The 20,368-nt window shown below is 39.6% G+C and overlaps 1 protein-coding gene and 1 long non-coding RNA gene across 2 annotated transcripts in view; one reads left to right on the top strand and one right to left on the bottom strand.

Annotated features, from left to right (window-relative positions):
* The window catches only part of LRFN2 (leucine rich repeat and fibronectin type III domain containing 2), a 77,372-nt gene extending 58,832 nt beyond the window's left edge, over window positions 1–18,540 (top strand). Inside the window, exon 3 of the mRNA XM_075042930.1 lies at window positions 15,814–18,540. Coding sequence (XP_074899031.1) covers window positions 15,814–16,732 — 919 coding nt within the window. The 3' untranslated portion in view covers window positions 16,733–18,540. The remainder of the gene's footprint in view (window positions 1–15,813) is intronic.
* LOC142038009 (uncharacterized) overlaps window positions 1–20,368 on the bottom strand; it is a 92,830-nt gene that overhangs the window by 25,285 nt on the left and 47,177 nt on the right. The window lies entirely within an intron of this gene.

Here is a 20,368-nt window from a genome sequence, read left to right on the forward strand (position 1 = left end):
GTTAGTCATACAGCATTGTATGGTTGTATGCACCCTTGGATTGTGGAATCCAATGGTTCATACATTGGATTAGGAATGTATGTTTGTGGAATAGGGCTCGTCTGGATATGTCTTTTTGGGTGTACTGTTGCCTGGGATGGTTAGTGCTCACCGGAGTCATTCATCAGTGTCTTCCTCTTCGCTGCTTCTGCTGATGTTATTGATATGCCTGTGTCAAGGTCTCAATGCCAGCAGGGCTGTAGTTAAGAGATTGCAGTATCAGGTTTCTCTTAAGAAATAATCACAGACTTAGTGCAGTGGTGCAGGTTTGGCTGGGTTTAGTGAGCACAGGCACAGCCTTAAAACACTTCTGCTGATACACGCTGAAGGAAGTGTTAAAGCATAGTGTGCTTGTGGCTGGGTGAACAGTCTCAGTACCAAAAGGTTTCCTAGGACCACTGTGCTCATCTCCATGACTCTACTCTGATTTAAACCAAGATGAAGCCAGTCAATGCATTTGCATTTTTGCTGGCCATCTTTTATGGCCATACTGCCCCATATACTTCGAATTCACCTTTATTTGAGTATCCTGCATCCATAGTAAAATTTTCTTCCTCCCATTGTTAAAAGTATGCGCTTCTGACACCAGCCATTATCAAACTTGCAATTTCTACTTAGGTAAGGGATTTGTGTTTCAGTCAGGTTTCCTAGCTAGGTCCACTTTTGTCATATCTTAGTAAACTTTTGTGTGGGCAACTACTGTAGCCATTACTCTACCAAGCCTTAAATCTATTTTTGCCAATGCACAGAAACATCAGAGGAGCCACCTCCACCTCTATAGGATTGTCTTATAGCCAAGAATAGAGCCAGGTGCTCCTTCAGCTCAGGGTAGCTGTCTCTTGAGTTTTATAGAAGATTTCCATTAGAGACTATTCTTGTTAGATACTTTTGGATATTGGTTAAAGCATTCTGAAGTCCTCAGAGTATTTGCCTAAAACTGTAGTGAATTCCCGTGAAATAATGACCCTTTGCTTTCATCACATTAGTCTTTCTGAAGATGTTTATAGGTTCTTGATGGAGACAAACATTGTAATCTGAGAAGATTGCTTTGGGGTAAAATATTATGCTAACATGTTCTCTCTCAAACTGAAAGCAGCATAGAAATTTGTAAATTTGAAAATCTGTCTTTTTACATGGTTACAGGTTGCTCTCTTCAGAGACAAAAAATTGTGGCATAATGTCACACAGAAATGAGGAACACAGAGAGGAGGATAACTTTTATATGTTTTCTTTTGCATCTTATACAACTAGTCCCTGGCACTACAGCAAATCCAAGTTTGCTGAGCAATACATAAAAGACCAGTTGTAATAGGAGTGGGCTTTCCTCTCTCGAGGAATCATAAGCATGTTGGATAGCACTAGGCAGAAAAATGCTGAACATGAGCAGTTTGAGAAAGAAAAAATGATGCTATCTCCAAAATCCTCCGTTGGTGACTGTGTGATAAGTGATCCATACAGATACACTCCTACAAGATAACACTTCTTTTAGGCTGTACCATATGTTCAGGAGCAGCAATCACATTTTTCTGCATGCTGGAGGGAGTGTGGAGTGATTCATTCCATAGCAAGGTAAAAAAAAATAAAATCCACATAGCAGTGGTTTCAGAAATATGTCTATGAAAGTTCTGGGACACGTCAGAGAATAAAAAGGCCAGTATCTGCAGACAAACCCAGACTGCATATGCGAAAAAAAACCACCTAGGTGAAACCTGTGGCAGGCCACTATGTATTTACACTATGGAGCGAGAAATTGCGCTGGTGGTTACAAAAAATTTCTGTCCATTCACCTTTTCCATGGCACTGCAAAAAGTTGCCAGCATGGTCATTAAAAACCAACTAATTTTCTGAAACATAGTTATGAAGTTTAGTCGAGACAAAATAAAATCTTTTCTACTGCTGAGGTGTCAAAACCATTTAAGCATTCTTCAATATTTCGTTGAAATTTAATCACTGTGAGTCAGAGTTATACCTTCAATAGGTGCATAGCCACATGAATTTAGGACCAGACTCGTCTTTGACTTGTGACTTATAGTCAGGCTAATGTGGAAGCGAGAAACACATGCATTGTGGGGAATCATTTGGCTCTGTCTGTAGTTTCTGTTGACCGAGATAAGTTAATTTTAATCTGCCTACAAGGCACATTAGATAGTAACTTTTCCAAGTTATGTAAAAGGCAGCAGCTTGTCGAAGTTTTCTGCAGTGCCACAGCTATCTCCACTTAATCCCTGAATGCAGCACTTTCCAACCATCAAATAATGATCTGTGGCACTGTTACAGTAGGGCCAATATTTCCCAAGTCAAGTCCAGGAAAAAGATTTGCACTGAATGTGGGTGGATGGCACAAATACACACCTGCAGAGACAGTGTGCACGTGTCCAGGAGAGGACTACACCCTAAATGTCTCTTCTGAAAACAATCCTGAATCTTAAAGTGGATAAAAGCCCTTGCTTGAGGTGCTTGGATACAAGATTTTTCTTACCTTTACAATCTTCTGGGAAAGGCATAAGGAACAAAATAGGGGTGTGTTCTGCCTGAGATGTATCCAGGCACTGTGGAAACAAAGGTAGCTCCTAAGCAGACTTTAAGGACAAAAGACAGCTCTTGTTAGACCATTCCCATTTTGCTTCTTTTGCTACATCTTTTGGGGGAAATGTGGGGATTCCTCTTACAAACACCTGGGTACAGGCCACATCCTCCCCTCTTGTTTAGTCAGAGCTGCTGTTCAGCAGGTTTGCAGCTTTATTGCTTCTGCTGATGACTCTCCCTTCTTCTGTCATTCTGTCAATGGGGAAGAAGGTTAAACCTAAATAAAATAATTAAAAAATCCCTTCTCTCCAAAGCTGGCTGACTTGCCCAGTAAGAAAGCAGAAAAGGTCATCTCATTTGTCAAGATGCTCAAGTCTAGCCGTCATTCTCTCCTCAGACAAAAAGACAGACACTGTACCTTGCTGAAATCCTGCCACAGACTGATGGTAGTACCTACCCAAATTCCACACATCATGTGGACAACACTGTCTTGGCACAACCTAGAAAGGGGACTCAATCATCATTTACAGAAGGGAATGTGGAGCCCAGCAGCTGTGTATCAAGTGGAGCAAAGGCAAATTTAGGACTCCTCCCAACCCAGCCCACTGCAGAGAAGCTAAAATCAGCAGTTCTGCCAGGGGAGCACAGCTTTGCAGGACTTCATAAGGGAGTAAAATTCTTGACTACTTTATTCCCTTGCTCATACACTCTGAGCTGCAATCCAATACTTCTGGGGTGATCATTTATTGAGAAAAGAAGACAAAATGCTTTACTGAGGGCAACAGATTTTGTTCTTTTTTGACTGCAGGTGTAAGGAACTCTCCCAGCCCATATAGTGGTTAAGGAGGAACATACTCAAGTTTCCTCTGAAGGATAACATTGGCTATTAGAAATGTTGAGTCGAATGCCCTTATTGATAATACTAATGATAAATATATGTATGGGAAAACAGCGTCATAGAACTAACATACCCTAGAATGCAGTGCTGGCTGTGTTCTCCAAGAAGCCTGGAATCTTATATTTCTATGTAATAATTTTTTTAGAGTATTTATTTTACCTTCCTTTCTAGGAATGATAGACCCTGGCTTTTTACTCCTTAGACTTTTTGGAGGGGTCACACTGAGGTTTCGATGCCGCTTGATGTTATGAATCAATGTTCAGCTCATCTTTTTTGCTCCTAAATATCAATGAACATTTGGCAAATTTCTACTACTGGTCATTTTGACAGGATGAGGACAGCATTCCCTTGTCTGATAGTAGAGGTGACAAATGATTCTATATTCTCTAAGAGGGCAAAAATTGTGGATTTAATATCATTGTGTATTTGATTTACATTTTATTCCATGCTCTCCTTTTTTAGCTCTGAGGGTCATTTTTGCATGTCCTACTTACTTATGCTATCTGGAGTTACAACAGGAAAGCTCAGAGAAGGTTTTACAAAGTGAAGAAGAGAGAATTTTGCAGGCTTTACACTTGAAACTGCAGAGCAGAGCCATCTGCCAGTCTCTTCCTTCATTACTCACTGCTTTGAAAGTTTTTCAAGCAAAGATAAAGAAAAATCCATTCTTTCCTTTCACTTTCAACAGTACAGGGTGCACTTATATATGTGATTCCACAGTATTTATAGAATTTTTCAATGAAATTATTCACAAGCTGTTTTCCATTATCTGTAATGACCTCATATGGTTGCCTATAACATGTAGAAGCTTTTGTTCTACTAGTGCACAATGAAATATCCATGACTGCAAAAACCTTCAGGTATGATGATTAGTAATTAATCATGGTAAAGAAGTAATAAACCTAGCAGATCTGAATGTAGCTATATCAACAGACTGATGACATACCTAACATTTGTTGTAGTTGGTTTTCATGTGAAAGCTTATTAACTTGCTAATGGGCTGCTCATTGCCTGAGTCTATTTGATCCTAAAACCATATTCAGCAAAACTGTGTAACTTGGGATGTAAGTCAGCTGGTAAATCTGAGGAGCCAGGTAAAAATTTAATCAATTAGAGAAGTTGAAACATGAGAAGAAATTCTGGTATCTTCCTAATGTTACACCATCAAACCTAAATAGATCAATTGTGGTTCTCTGAAATAAAAGGGAGACACCAAATCTGAGCAGTTTTATATTTGTAACCTTGCTTAAATGTAGGATTTAATTTCTTTCCAAATACTTGCAAACCTTCTGTATACTTTCTGTGAGTGAGAAGTAACATGAGGATGGCCAAATAGGTATTTACACAGTATGTGACTAGTACCTGGAAGAAGAAAATCCAATAAACACAGCTCATGCTTTCTTCTTTGCAATGGATTCACTATAGGGATGCACAGCCTGGGATTCTGGACTGCTTACATTCAAGTTTTGGGTCATGCCATTAGCCTATCAGATGACTCATGTCAGCTTCCTTCAGTTTTCTGGGTCTCATTTGTAAGGTGTAAGGAACTAGTACACTACTTTTTAGTACATTTTGTTCACATACTAGAAATCTGTGGCACTTGCCTAAGATCCATTAGCACAGGAACGTATTTCTAGGCAATAATACCATGCTACTATTGGAATCTATCATTGACTTTTACTTTTCTTCCTCCTGGGGTCATTATAAATTAAACCTTGCTGTCTTAGTAGATAGATTTTACTTTCCTTTTCAGTAATGTATCTGTCATTCTTCACACAGTATGGTTTCGATCCAGGCTCAGCTTTGAAAGAAGCAGGATGTCTTTGGTTGCTGAGAGATTTATCTAATTTTGGTATTGCAAACTGAAAGGATGTAACTGTGTACTGGCCTTTTGTAGAGCATTTAGAAATTCAACATCTCCATGTCTTTCTAGCCTATCTAGTCCTTCTAGGCTTCCTTATCCTTTGCTTTGTATGCAATACCCAGAAAGTGGCAAAATGTCAAACCTCTGCTTTAGGAAATGCCTTTATTACATATCTATGCTGTTGGGTTTTTTTTCCTGCATTTTTTTTCCCCCGTAAGAGACAATGCTTTTGACCACTAGAGAATTTTTCACCTCATGTTCTCATTCTACAGTTGCAAACCCCATTTTTTTCTCCAATGTTATTGCAAAAGTCACCCCAAATCATCCTGGTTCTCTTCACTTTGTGCATTGTTGTGCACGTTTCACAGAGATTTTTGTTACAAAATATTTTTCTCCCTCTTCTAACTCAGAACTAAAAGGTTGATGGTTGATACTAAAAGTTTATTATTCAAACTTCCCCTTATTGTTTTTCATTAAGTTTTCTTAATTTACAAGCAAGCAATTCTACTGTATCCAGTTTAGATAGTAAAAGGTATTTCCAATATTTGCTGAGAGGTTAGAGGGTTGGGTCCTCAACCTTACAGTTTTGTTGCTTTCTTTTCAACCTGCCTGTGATAGTAAAAATCTCTTCAAATAAACACCTTTTCATTTTTCTAAATCATGGCTATGTTCTCCTCTGAATATAGGTATACTCTGGCTGCATCTTTGGTGAGTTGATATTTCTTTAGCTCATTTTTGGAGAATTGGCAAACATAGTTCTCCCTTCATCTCCACTGGGAATTAAACTCATTTTTTCAACTTCATGATGAAAGAGATGCTCGAGATTCTGGTAGATAACTATTCCCTATCTCTTGAGACTATCCACAAGAAGTTCAATCACTGAGCTGGAGGAACACTTACATGATATGTGATTAAATTTTTTAATAATGCATAAATTGTGTCTTAAACTGATGTTGAAACACTTTTTTATACAGACTGATATATCAGTGTATACACAGTTTCTATAGGTAGTGAGACCTCAGACTCACTCAATAAGACTCTTTCTTTTGGTTGGAATGGTTAGAATAGTCCTGTCAGCTGTTAGCTTGCACCACACTTCTCCCACCAGTGCACAAAGATTTTGTGACAGAAGAGCCTGAAAGATAATGCTGGAGTTTGCTTTGAGCAGTCAATTACAAAATATGGGTGAACGTAGCTTCAAGCAGTGCCTTGAGTTTTTGTCATTCCAGCACAACCTTTCAGAGATAAAATTAGCCTGTGTGATAGAACACAGATTTCTGCAGGACATATGAGTTGCAACCCAGCATAAGTGCTCTGCATAGTAAGCATGAACGAAATTACTAGTAAGTCACTGAAGATCCTCCTCTTCACCTCAGCTCACATGAGCTCTTACAGAAAAAGGGGATGGACAGCTGTTAACCACTATAGGATCCCAGTCAGTTGTCTTTGATCCTGTCATTATAATTTGCACAGATTTCACTGCCTGGAAATAAATGGAAAGCCCCATTTGTAACTCTCAAGAAAGGACAGCATATAGCTGAATGTCACAGCTGTGTTCTGTCAGGAAAATAGCAGAATCCCATTTGCAAATGTATTTCCTCTGAGGTCCTAAATGTGCTCATTACTTCTAATGTTGCTTCTTTTCTGGGAACCTCTGTTGGTATGGTAGGATGACCTTTTCTGGTGTAACTGTCTAATCCTGCATAAAGGAGTTCAGAATTACTTGAGTCAGAGAGAATAAGCATGACACTTCAGCCAAGTGTATGGGCCATTTGACTATAAAAACCTGGAAAAAGAGTGTCCCAGGTCCCACACTCTGCTTGATGACTTGAACACACCTTTCATGTATAATTTTTATCTCTTCCCATCTTTAGAAATAAGGTAGTTGTAATGTGCTGTTGCAACTATCAGTAGACTAATTTACTAAATTTAGATATTTTTTGATTAATCTCAAATTTACTGTCTGTCTTTTTGAAACATTGCTGTGAATTATGATACCTTTCTAACTCTATATTAACAGGGTACATAATTAATTCATTAGTGTGGCTATGCATTTTTTCCATAAATACTTCAGCTTCACATTTACTAACAGAAATATTGTATGGGCTTTCAATTATTCTGCTAATGAGATTCAATATGTTTTAGCTGGATTTGAATTAGTGTGAGGATTTTTCTTCTGAGGCAGTTAGTGTCTCAGATATACTGAGGTGAAAGGTGTTCTGTATAGACCTGAATAGCTTGGGTGTGACTGGATTTATCTTTGTGTTGTCAAACGTTCCTAGGGTATGTCTGCATTCCCTTTAAAGATAAAATTTAATGATCAGGGCACTAAATGCCTACTGCTGTCATGTCCACATGAAAGAAATGATAGCATAGATCAGGGAGCTTGAAAGGCTAATTTTGTGTTGTCATACCATCATTAACCAAAATGATGTTGTCCCAGTGCAGTAGCTTGCACCTAGACAGCTGAACTGAGCACCTTCATTGATTCAGGGCATTACGAGATGGTTCTGGTGGTCTTCATTCATCCAGACGTGCCTCACCAGTTCCGCCTGCCTGTGGCTCCCTATTGTTTGCAAGAACCTGGGAATAATAGAGAGAGGAGCGTTTCCTCTTAGAGCAATGGTTTATGGAGGGGAGCAGAATACCTTGTACCATGGTTCCCCTTTCTCAATCTTGTGCAGTAATGTCCCCTAGAAACCTATGCTTTGTTGTGTCACCTGCTGAATGACTTCAGTGCCTCCCCAGGGGACACCATTCAGCAGTCTATCAAATATCACCAGAAATTTATATTCTCTGAGCTAGTAGTTTAATGTTTGGGGTTTTTTATTCCTTTCCCCTGTAACACAGGGGATATATTCATTATCAGTATCTCCCTGGCTCACCATCTTGTGACAGACATATCAATTGCTTTTGGCTCTGTCTTCTCTTCCCCACCTCCCACCCCACTTTTACAAATGAGCAGAAAAGAGCATAAACAAATTAGGAAATAATAATGAAAAACCATGTGTTTCATTCGGCAAGACATTCTCTGAAGGGCAGCTGGATGCATGAGTGATGGGGAGACAAGATTCAGAAAAGCAGGAAGGTATTTGTGTTTAATACTAAATGGTCCATCTGAAGGCAAAATTATGCTTGTATGTCATAAACCCCCCCAAACTAATAAAATAAAAAAAGGAGGAAATTATTCATGCTGGGTTGAGTTAGTGTTTACAGAACAAGTCTGGCTACCTCCTGGTATTATCTGACATTTCCATATGTTGACATGACTGACAGAGGAATTATGCCCTGTTGCTAATACTAACAATTTTCTTTTTTCCCAGGACACCAGAAATACAATTGTCATTTTTTTGAGATGCAGTCACAGTAGGTCTCTGTTTTTCTCAGATTCTTAGATTAAAATATCCTGAATCAGGCACCAAAAGACTGTGAGATCTCACACAGCAATATACTTGGTACTTTGTATTTGTTTTTTGATTCCTGAGGCTTTAGGATGATCTGAAGATATATATTCAAGGTCTTTTTTTTGAAATTTGAAGGGCAAGAAATTAATCTCCATTGTTAGTTTACTTAATTATTAATAACATTTTAGATTCTACTTTCATTCCATGACTGCAGAAACTGGGAATTTCTGAGATAAAAACACAGCAAAAAATGACACCAGTATACACCATGAAACTTTCAAGGAAATTACAAAAGTTGGCAGCAGAGAAGAATGCGAAGTATTCAGTCCAAATTTGTCAATTACTTGCTCTTTCTCCCAGGCAATACAACACGTGTGACATTTTCACTTCCATTTAGATCCTTCTAGTCTTCCTCTGATCTTTTTTTGCCCTTTTCTTCAGCCTTCTTAATATCTGTCCACCATCTGAACTCTTTCCACTGCCTTGATTCACTTCACTATCTTTCTAATTGTTTTGGTTTTGCTGAAAGATCGTCACCTATGTTTGATTGTACTCAACCATAGACTGAGTTGCTTTTGTGATCTTGGTCCCCATTCAGTGGCCACCTGGTCTTCTTCCATCATTTTGATGGTAGCCACATGTCTGATAGAGCCCTGCCAACGGCTGCTTTGAACCTGTTTGTCTTTCTATCATTTTCTGCTGCTCTGACACTGCCAGAGCCACCAATGTTCATTATTTTCTTTTCTTCTTGCATTCTTTCTCACTTTAACTTTCTCCTTCTTTCCTTACCTGTCCTCAGTGAAATAACACCTCATTATTATCTCTGTCTGGTAAGAAGCAAGATCTGTGTGCCATTGAACTACATCCACTAGGCTTTAAAGGATACTTTCTGTGGTCCTTCTTCAGGCAATGAACTCTGTCCTCTCATTACACACTCTTTTTACATGCTCATTAGCCAGTCTTTCTCCAGTATGTCACCATTGATATTTTCCCTCTCCCTTTTCTCTGCCATCCTACTATAATCGCACTGGGACTGAAGGTGGACACTCCACCTGAAAAGTAGAACTCTATCAGACCCTTCTACAATACTTTAAAGGAAGAATAGCTGGAATAATCTTTTTTTTTTTTTTTTTTCTCCCCAGAATTACCTGTGAAACAAACGCAGTTAAAATCCCAAAGATTTTAAAAAAGGGGACAAACTTTATTGATGAAATAAATGAACATTTTTGGCTTGAGATTTTCACTGAAAAATGAAAATTGGTCAGATTCTAGTGTTAACCTTTTCTAATCCTGAGAGCAATCAGGGCAATATTTTGCACTTATGTGAATTCAGCTTTGTAAGAGGAAGTTTAAGAATAATAATGTACAGTGAGACTGATATTTTCACACTAAGGCACTACTATACAGGAAAGTTACTGTGCTAACTGACTGGAATATGATTTTAGAGAACACTAGCTATTTCACCCTGGCACCCCCCTTCCTCTTCCTTTTCCCCTGTTTAGTACAAAAGATAGTGCATAGTGACAATGTTTAGCAGTTGCTTCATAATTAGTGTATAGGCTACAGCTGTGCTGGTAAACTAATGAGGGCCCAGAACCATTCCCATGTCCCAGAACCCCATCATCTATACTGCTAATGTCTTGGTACAGTTCCTTGCATGCTTTTTCCAGCATGGTTCAGGAGTTAATATTCCAAGGGCTATTTTTGATATGCAGCTTTCTGAAGTCACTCTGGAAGAAAAGAGAATTTACCAGCAGAGACATGGACCATTTCTTGTGAGGTGTCTGCCTTGGGACACAGCATGTAGACATAGAATCTTACAGGAAGAGTTTGGGTTGAGCAGTTTAGGCGCAGAAAATTCACACCCAAGCAATTGGGCTTTTTTTCTTTTCCCACAGATACAAGCATTTAATAAACTAGCATGATTTTCTGTTTTAAACTCCTAGCATTAACTTCAAAAAGAGAAATCATATTGCAATGTAGATAGTATACAGTCCTGGATAATACAAAAAAAAGGACCATGAGAAAAGCAACATAGTCTAGCAGGTCAGTATAAAACTGAGTCTTGGGAATTGCAAGTGCATTCCCAAAGGACTTGCCGTGACAGCTCCCTGAAAGTTCTGTGATTAAAGCAGTTTCAGGATAAAACTAGATGCTATCATACCCTTCATGATGGAGAAAAGGAACAGAATTGCCTAGCCAATTAGCCTAATCTGTCTTGTCTTTAATTTGTCTGTTTTGCATAACCACAGTATTAACCAGCAGTTCACTCCTGCTAATCCCCAGTGCTACAAAGAAGAAAAGAACCCATTTATATATTACAGAGTAATCATAATATCTACTAATTTCCTTCCATACACTACAGGCCTCTTTTGAAAGGAGATTGCTGGCATTATCCCCATTTTATAAATGAGGAGATTTACAGCATAGAAAAATGATTTCTTAGGAACTGAGAGATACTGATAAAGTAGAGCCTGATAACAGTGTAACTGATAATATAGAGAATAAAACTCAGGTCTCCTAAATTCTCAGCACAGCTTACTCCCTGCAAGCTTCAGTGCTCACTTGCATCTGGGATTATGAGTGAAGTCTGCAGCAAACCTTTTTCTCCTGCATTTCTAAGTAATTTATTATTTTCTAATTTTCTTAATATCACCACACACTGAAGTACGTAATTACAGAATTGCTTGCTTTCTCTATGTTGTGTACACAAGGACGTAACAAGGACTTGGTGGTTGTAGAAAATAAGGTTGACTTCAAAGGAGGGTACTAGCACTATCCTTTTTTTAAAAAGGGTCTCATGGTCTCATTTTGGTGCTTTCATAAAATGAAATATAAATTTCCATGGATTGAAGGGAATGTATTGTTTGCAAAAGCCCTGCAAACTTTCATCTCAGCTTCATAGCTCTTCATAACACATAAACTCTCATAGGAGCATCTGTCTATTGCTGTTCTATTTCAGATACTTATCCCATGCCCCAATCCCAGCCATAGGTCTCCTCCTCTTCCAATAAGTGACACTGTTGTGCCAAAAGGTGAGAGAAGAGGGCTTTTTTGTAAATTAAGATCAGATGTAAGACCCCTATGCTCATTTCATTCCTTAGAGGCAAGATTTTCAGAAAGGTCAGAACCATGTTCTTATATGAATAGTTTTCCTTGGCATATTTTGACCTTCAGACAGGATTCAGAAACTAGCTTAAGAATCAGGTAACAAAATCCTGGCACCATTGTGGAGGAGATTTGCCTGCTTCTCCTACCCCAAGGAAAATAAACCAGAGGAGAAAGACAGAAATTACTGTGTCTTATGTGTCTGGACAGTGAAATTTCCGTAAGGAGATTTTCAAATTTATTGTTGTCCTCGCTAGATCTACATTTACACTTACACTGTTATGTTAACACATTTGAGTATTTGTTTGCTTTCCCAGTCCTCACTGTTCCCAGGCTCCTTAAACTGTACAAATTAAAACTTAACATAACCTATCAGCTTAAAAATAAGCAAATGTTTTGCTAGTTGATCTCCTCTTGCAGTTAGTCAACTGTTACTCTTTTTTCCCCCAAAGAAAGGCTAGTATCAAATTTAGATCTCTATGCCTCTTCTGTGATAAGAAGCATCTCTTCAAGGTTGCATTGCCCTGAAGAGCAGGTGGACAATATCAGGCTCCTTGGCTCAAGATACTGCTGCAATTAAGTATGTTTGCTATCTGAAGGCTAACAAGTGAGCACTAGGATCTTCTGAGTTTCAAAAGCTAACAACTTTCAAAAGCTGGTTTTGACCTCCAGTGAACCAGGCTGTAGATGCTTGCTACCTGAAACCAACTTTCCATGTTTAGCTGACGAGTTGACTGAACAAAGCCTTACTGGATCTCTGCCTAGACACAGTTTTAATATCCCTGTTTAGTTTTGTGGCAGCTCCTAGCTCTGGAGTCCCAACGGCAGGGCATGGTGGTCCATGATTAATGGTGCTAGACATAGAGAGCAGCCATGAAGAGACTCCCTCTGTTAGGCAGCAAAGCAAAGATTGAAGTGGCATCTTGCAGGTACACAGGTTTGGGACAATCAAAGAGTCATCAATATCCCAGAATGAAAATGTGTCTGCATTGATTTTAGGTGTGGGGAATGTTAAGAGATGTCATCAATCATAGCTGACCACCAGTATGTTTGGGGAGGGTGGGCTAAAGCATGGAGGAATGCCAAAATACTCTTACAATTGGCAACTTCATGAAAACAAGATCGTCTTCCCTGCAAGCTTGAAAACTGAGTCTGAGATTAATTACTTAACTCCTAGTACTCTTGAACTTGGTGCTTATTCCTATGCTCAGCTGCTCTTTAACAATAACATTAATTTGAATATTTTACAAGCACATTTGAAGTTTATTTACAGAAACATCCAAAATTCTTCATTTTAGATGTATATGGAGAGTTGATTGCTTTTTCCATAATTGGGATTGCAACTGTGATCTTTTATAAAGCTATTATTAGTCCCAATATTATCACAGCTGTAGCTTCCAGGACTGACTGAGTTTAGAAATGACTCAGTTTCTTTTAAAGGCTAAGATGAGCTTTTATGGCAAGTTTCAATACAGTTAACCTGGCCAAGCTTTAGGACTGGTTATGGCCTCACTGCTGTACTTTTAAAAATGGACTGGCTTTACATTTCATGTCATTATCACTACCTGCCAGTCCTTGAAATATTCCAGGCAGTTACATTTCCTTGGAAGCTTGTGTGTAATTGTATTTGAAGAAAACAAGTTGTAAATGATTGAAGTTATCAGTGTTCACTCTATATAAATTGGCATAGTGTGTTAGGCGGAAAGACTGTATTTCTATATGAGTAAGGTATGTGTAAAGCGATATACTATGTAAACCCAGTTGTTTGCTGTTCACTTGGAGAGAATATAGAGGTCTCTGTGTTTCATCAGTGCAAAGCAAAAGGAACTGCTCTAACAGATGGTGCTATAGCTCTGGTTTTTGAGAGTTATGACCCAAGTCCAAGACCCAGTTTATATGGTTGACTATTCTTTCTGCTAACAGTGCTACTTGTTTGTAATGAGATTTCAGAGTGAAATAATTTTTGAATGACTTACACACTGCAGAATTTTTTAAGCACGTGGCTAGGAGTGATGACGGAAAGTGGAGTATAGTACTAGGTGATACAGAAAGAGATATGAAGCAATTAGTGAAACTGTTTAAAAGTTTGAAGATCATATGTCTGAAGGTCAATAGTATTCTGTTATTCCATATGCCATTCTTGGTGTGTACATGTGAAATTCCTTGAACAATTCAACAGAGTACAGGCATTGCCCCAGCTGCTGTGGCTAGTGGTGTGTTGTTCTCAGAGCCACAGGAAGAGGAAAACAATTTGAAATAAGTTGAAACCAAACATTTCGACTATTAGAAACCATTTTAGCAACTGTATCTGGACTTTTCCAGGAGGGCTGCTTTACAACCTCTTGGCTCATTCTGAACAGCTCATCTATGTCTGTGCAGAACATCTCCATTAGGATGATAAATGTGCCAAGAATCTCAAATATAACATTGAGTAAACCTACCAGGTGATGTTTATATTCCAGGTGTCTCTCACTGATATTTCTTTTCCTTACAGAATTTTTGTGTGTGTTTGTTTGCTTTTTAAAAAGAAGCCACATCCTCGCCTGTGGCCATGCTGAAGGGTTGTGTAAGCGGTGTGAATGCATAAAGGCAAAGATGATCAGCAGCTCATCTTTGCATTGCCTTGATGTTGCTGCTTCTCTGTGCAGGCCTGTTCCCTCCCACTACACAGAAGGGCCTCTGCAGAGCTGCAATTTATGCTGGCTGTGATGACGATTTGAGGCTAAGAAAGCCTGGCGCTCCCACAGGGAGTATGCCTTTCTCTTCTGACCAGGCGTTACCGTCCCAATTATAGCCACACCAACCTGTAGGGCTCCCTCATTGCTGGTACTAAAGATCTGCAGCTCTAAGTCAGAATGGGCTGGCTTTAATTTCAGCTTTTTTCTCTCACTCAAGCCTGTTATGTAGAAGTAAAGAGAAACATGCATGCAGTATCTCTTTGGGTTTATTCTTGGCTACCCAGCAGGCACTGAATCTGGGATTCTCCACTGTATTCCACTAAGTTTGAAGTAGGGGTAGACCATGTTCATTCCCATTTGCTAATTTTGAATGCTAGTGATGCTCTGAATATTGCATGAGTTCAGATGGCTGCTTAAGTTTTGTGGCAGCAAAGAATAATATCCATAAATGACCAAACTTGGAGCACAGCTTGGGCCTAGCTATTTGGTTTTTGAAAATGGATTTGTATTTGAGTAGAATTTTTTATTTTAAAGAAACCCTCTTGTTTCCATCCCTGTGTCTTCCTACCTCTCCTCACGCTTCCACAGCCCATACTGCCAAGGCCAGTATTTCTTTTTCACTCACACAGAGGAAGGTGGTTGAAGGGAGAAATTTCTGGCAAGGAAGATGTTAGCTGTATTTCTAGGAGATATTTTCCATGGTGAGAAGTAGGACGATGGGGAAAGTAGGTGGGAGAGTAGAGAAAGAGAGAGAAGTGGTTGCCTGCCTTCAGTTCTCAGGGAATGAAAAAAGTAAATGTAGCCCCTTGTCTTCACAAGGTAAGCAACCTGCTGATGCCAGACAGCAAATGTTCAGGCACCCGTGAAGCAATGTGACAACTGCCAAGTTCAGACTCAGCAAGTGCAAGGGTCATTTACACACTCAGAAAGAAGGGCTTACTGTAGGCACATATTTTTATTCTGAGTTATTTGTTCAGGTTTGAATATATTTAAGATTAGGACAGACCCAAGTGAGGAGAAAAAAAAAAACAGACTAGTTTGGTCTGCTTTTTCTTATTCCCTTTATTGCACATTTGAGAGATGGCCCTCAAAACTTGTATGTTACTGAATGCTGGGATTTTGGACCCACAGGAGCTGGGAAGCTTGAATGCTTGTTTAAATTTTATGGCTCTGACTCCTCTCTGGCAGTACCAAGAACAATAAACACCACACTGTTCTTATGTCTGTTCTCTCTTTTCCCTTAGTGTCAAGAGTAACCAATTTTTTTTCTCTTTTTTTCCTTTTTTTTTTTTAAAGGATGATTCCAGCTACAAACAAAGCCTTTGTTGTAAACAACCTTGTTTCTGGAACAGGCTATGACCTCTGTGTCCTGGCAATGTGGGATGACACGGCCACTACCCTTACTGCCACCAATATTGTGGGATGCGCCCAGTTCTTCACCAAAGAAGACTACCCTCAGTGCCAGTCAATGCACAGTCAGTTCCTTGGTGGGACCATGATTCTGATCATTGGAGGCATCATTGTGGCCACTCTGCTGGTATTCATTGTAATACTCATGGTCCGCTATAAGGTCTGCAACAATTCCCAGGGGAAGATGTCTAATGTCAGTAACGTCTACTCACAGACAAATGGAGCACAACCAGTTCAGAATGGAGTCTTGCCCCAAGTCAACCCCAAAGTGGTAGTGAGAAACGAACTGATGGAGTTTAACTGTCAGTCTGCACGGAGCAGCATCTCCTCTTCCTCCAGCTCTGCAAATAGCCGTGACTGTGTTGACTATAGCCTCCAAAGTGAACAGGGCACATTGTCCAGTAAGTGGAGGCCTCCTTCCAGGTCAAAACACAATATTGACCGGCTAATGGGAGCTTTTGCCTCCCTGGAACTGAAATGTCAGAAAAAGGAGGAGATGACAGACTCCAGAACTTCCACGGTGGCCCGCCACTCGGACAAAGAGCCACTGCTGGGCCAGCCAGAGTCCAAATTTCACAGCCTCCTCATGTTGCCTCTGGAGGGCAAAACTAAACGTAGCCATTCTTTTGACATGGGGGACTTCGCCACATCTCAGTGTTGCACCTACCCAAAAAAGATAACAAACATTTGGACAAAGAGGAGCCTCTCGGTGAATGGCATGCTTTTGCAGTATGATGACAATGACCTAACAGGGGCGAAAGGAACTTTCGGGAGCTCAGAGTGGGTGATGGAAAGCACAGTGTAAATATCAGTGTCTCCCCCCTCCTCTTCTCCCTTCAAGTGTTATGAAGCATGGTTTGCTGCGGGGCCATGCATTTGCAAAGAGATAGGAGGAAATGTTTTCAGTTGTACTGGCCAAAAAGATAGGTAAATAAATAAGTAACAGGGATACTAAAAGAGAAAGAAGATTGTGAAATGTGAATAGGCACGTATGGCACCATTTTTGTCTGGCCCCAACTAAACCATGTGTGAATGTGTCAAGGAATTTGCTAGTTGTATTTAGCATTGCTTTCCAAAAGTTACTCAGACTCTTGGTGAACCATCACACAAGATTAAACAAGGAGGATGAAAAGGGGTTTAACAGAACAAGTTTAATTTTACAGGGTTTCTTCTTTTTTTCTTTTTTTTTTAAAAGGGCACCTCTTTCTTTTCTGTTAACCACAGAAATACACTTCTGTGGATATAAGACTGGTTGATATATCTGGTTGTCATTGCAAGTGACTTTTGAGAAAGTGCAAGCAGGGCATCCACAGGGACAGATCAGAGCAAATTGTTCAGCATAATCTCATGGTGTTAATTGTGACTTCTGGGAAAACAATACTTGCTGTTGAGTGTGCTTTTGGTTGGAATTTAATGATTTCTTTCTGGTTTGCTTTGTTACTGCTTTTGAGTTGTTTTTTCCCCACAGCAGAAAGTATATTTCCATGTATTTTTTTTGTTTTGTTTTCTGTTTCAACAAATCCCCAGGTGAAAAGGAGGATATGTACAAAGGTCAAAATTCTGATGTACTGTATAACCCACCTCCAATACCACCCCTTTATGTCCTAGGAAAAAATAAAGTTAGGGGCTAATAAATTAAAAAAAATCATCCTCTTTCTTCCATCTTTTTCATAGTGTCTGCTTGTCAATGCTCAAGGCAGATTGCAGCAGCTATTGATATCTGTAGGGGTGTTGCTATCAAAGATGGGAAAAATAGTAATCAAGATTTCCTATTAAAGGATAAAGAAAGGGGAAACACAAGTAGCTCCCATGAACTCTCCACATTATGAATACCGATGGCTTTTGGCGAAGGTCACACTGTCACTCCCTTCAACTGACAGAAAACACAGACTTGCACCCTATTGTGACAAAAGCTCTTTGTACAGTCACTATGACATAGCTTGACTGTATCAGTAGCATCACAGGAAATGTAAAGTTTTGTGTATTTCAGGGGACTGGGTATGTTCTCAATTAGCCATGGAAACCAAGTTAAATTTGGGTGTCTCAGAGCAGGCAGTCTCTCATGTGTCCCCCGTATTACAGACAGCCCTTCCCCAGTCCCCACTGTACTCCTGCCCCCCTGTCTCTCACCCTCACTAAGGTGCTTGCTAACTAAGAATGGGAGCTCTTTAGAGCTTGTAAACTGATTCTCAAATTCATTTTTGGGGAGCACTGATGTGGTTGTGGAAATGCACATGGCCCACCCAACTGACTTCATTGTCCTTAATGACTTTACTGTGATTTCCAGCATTCTGGTGGCTACTGCAACTGTACTTTCATGCCTTTATTTATTTGTTGGTTCCTAATGATCAGCTGCTGGGAACCATTCTGAAATTGCCCATTGTTACTATGATTTTGTAAAAGACGTGGAGAAAGGGTGCAAGGCACAGAGAAAATAACACATGAAAAAACTCTATGTATATTTTTTTTGAAGGTGCAGAGATATATTGTGACATGGCTGTGTACTTGATCTTGTATTCGTCATGTTTCCTACTTGGAGTTTTAGAAAATGACATCCCTGTGATCAAAATATTTTTTCCTTTATTTTCTTTTTTTGCTACAGTAAAAAACATTCTCGAGGAAAAGTACTTGCTTTTCATTTATTTGCTGTTCTGTGGTCTGCTTTGAAACCTAAGAAAGGAGCAGTAATTATTTTTTAAATTATCTTGAAAATTTAGATGTTTGGTTTCTCTTTCCCTCAAACCATCTTTGACTTCAGGATTTTAATTATAAAGTAGGAATCAAGAAATACATAATTTTTTGGAACACATGAGAAAAGATCTTGTAAAAAGGCATTTCACCTCTTTCTGTGGTAACATTTATATAGATATATATCACTAATGTATTTTAAAACCTGATCTAAAATCTGCAGAAATAAGAAGCAGCCTGACTTTGTAGGTTTTTGCTCAAATTATTGCTCACTGCTGACAATATATTCAAAAGAGATCCAGTCAAACTTTGTTTGCAATATCTTTCAAAGTTTCTAGTTTTCTCATGCTTTCCAAGAAGAATGACACCTCTAGTGCCAGAATCTACATCATCCAACTGTCCAGATGGCACCTTCATATTAACCATTTGGGGTTGTTCAGCCTGAAGAAGAGAAGGCTCAGGAGAGACCTTGTAGCAGCCTTCCAGTACCTAAAGGGGACTACTAGAAAGCCAGAGAAGGACTTTTTACAAGGGCATGTAGTCATAGGACAAGTGGTAATGGCTTTAAACTGAAAGAGGGTAGATTTAGATTAGATGTAAGGAAGAAATTCACCACTATGAGGGTGGTGAGGCACTGGAACAGGTTGCCCAGAGAAGTTGTGGATGCCCCATCCCTGGAAGTGTTAAAGGCCAGGTTGGATGGGGCTTTGAGCAACCTGGTGTGGAGGAAGGTGTCCCTGCCCATGGCAGGGGGGTTGGAACTAGATGATCTTTAAGGTCCCTTCCAACCCAAACCATTCTATGATTCTATGATTAATGACATTTACATTTACGTTGTACTGAAGACTCTAAAATGTGTTCATGTAATTATTTTCTTTTCCTTGCTACACTGTGGTGCAGCTGGACTTTTTTATTATGTTGCTGCTTCACTTTGAACATATCTGGGTTGTTTTTAATTTAGCTGTTGAATTCATCGTCAATATTAGTAGCATATGCAGCCATGAATTTTCAAAAGCAATATCCTATACTACTTTCTTTATTAAAAAGGAAAACATCTCTTCCACTTTCTCGTACAAGATTAGAGAAAGTAAACCAACAGATGCTGTTTTAAAATAATGAATAGTTGCCAAACAACCCAGGTAATAATGTCCACAATCTAACAGCTGCATTTATTACTGTTAATCATGATTTTAATTCATTTAGCTTTAATGAATGAGGCTCAATCCACATCAGCAAATTTGCAAATACTGAGCAAAATGAAACAAGTGCCCAGCAATTACTTTTGGTGCCCACAGCATCTGGGAGGAAGAGGACTCAGGGACTCATTGGTGAGGCAGGGAGCCCCATGGCAAGTCAGCAAGTGGCCAGCCCTGAGAGAGGGATGGAGCCAGCCTGGTGTGGTGGTGCAGTGCCTGGGCACCTGCTGGGTTATGATCGTCCTTCAGGTGCCACCAGCCACTGCTCCGCTTACATGACTGGCCAAGTAGACCTCTGAAATCATCCTGTGGCTTCCCCTTTACCCCTTCGAAAGCTGCTGAAAACAGGTCTGTGTTTTGGTTACATCCTGAATACATGCCCTAGTTGCTAATGCACAAGGGTGACCCAAGGGTCCTCCACACACAATCTGACCAATCTCTACCTTGCCTTTGTTTTGCCTCCATTTTCATGTGTGCACCTCACTTAACATCTCTGGAGTTGATTATCTTTCTGTAGTGCTGCTGCATGGTAGGGATTCTTCCTTGCTTCACTTCTG

The sequence above is a fragment of the Buteo buteo genome, chromosome 12 (assembly GCF_964188355.1).
Source record: "Buteo buteo chromosome 12, bButBut1.hap1.1, whole genome shotgun sequence".
In the NCBI taxonomy this organism is placed as follows: domain Eukaryota; kingdom Metazoa; phylum Chordata; class Aves; order Accipitriformes; family Accipitridae; genus Buteo; species Buteo buteo.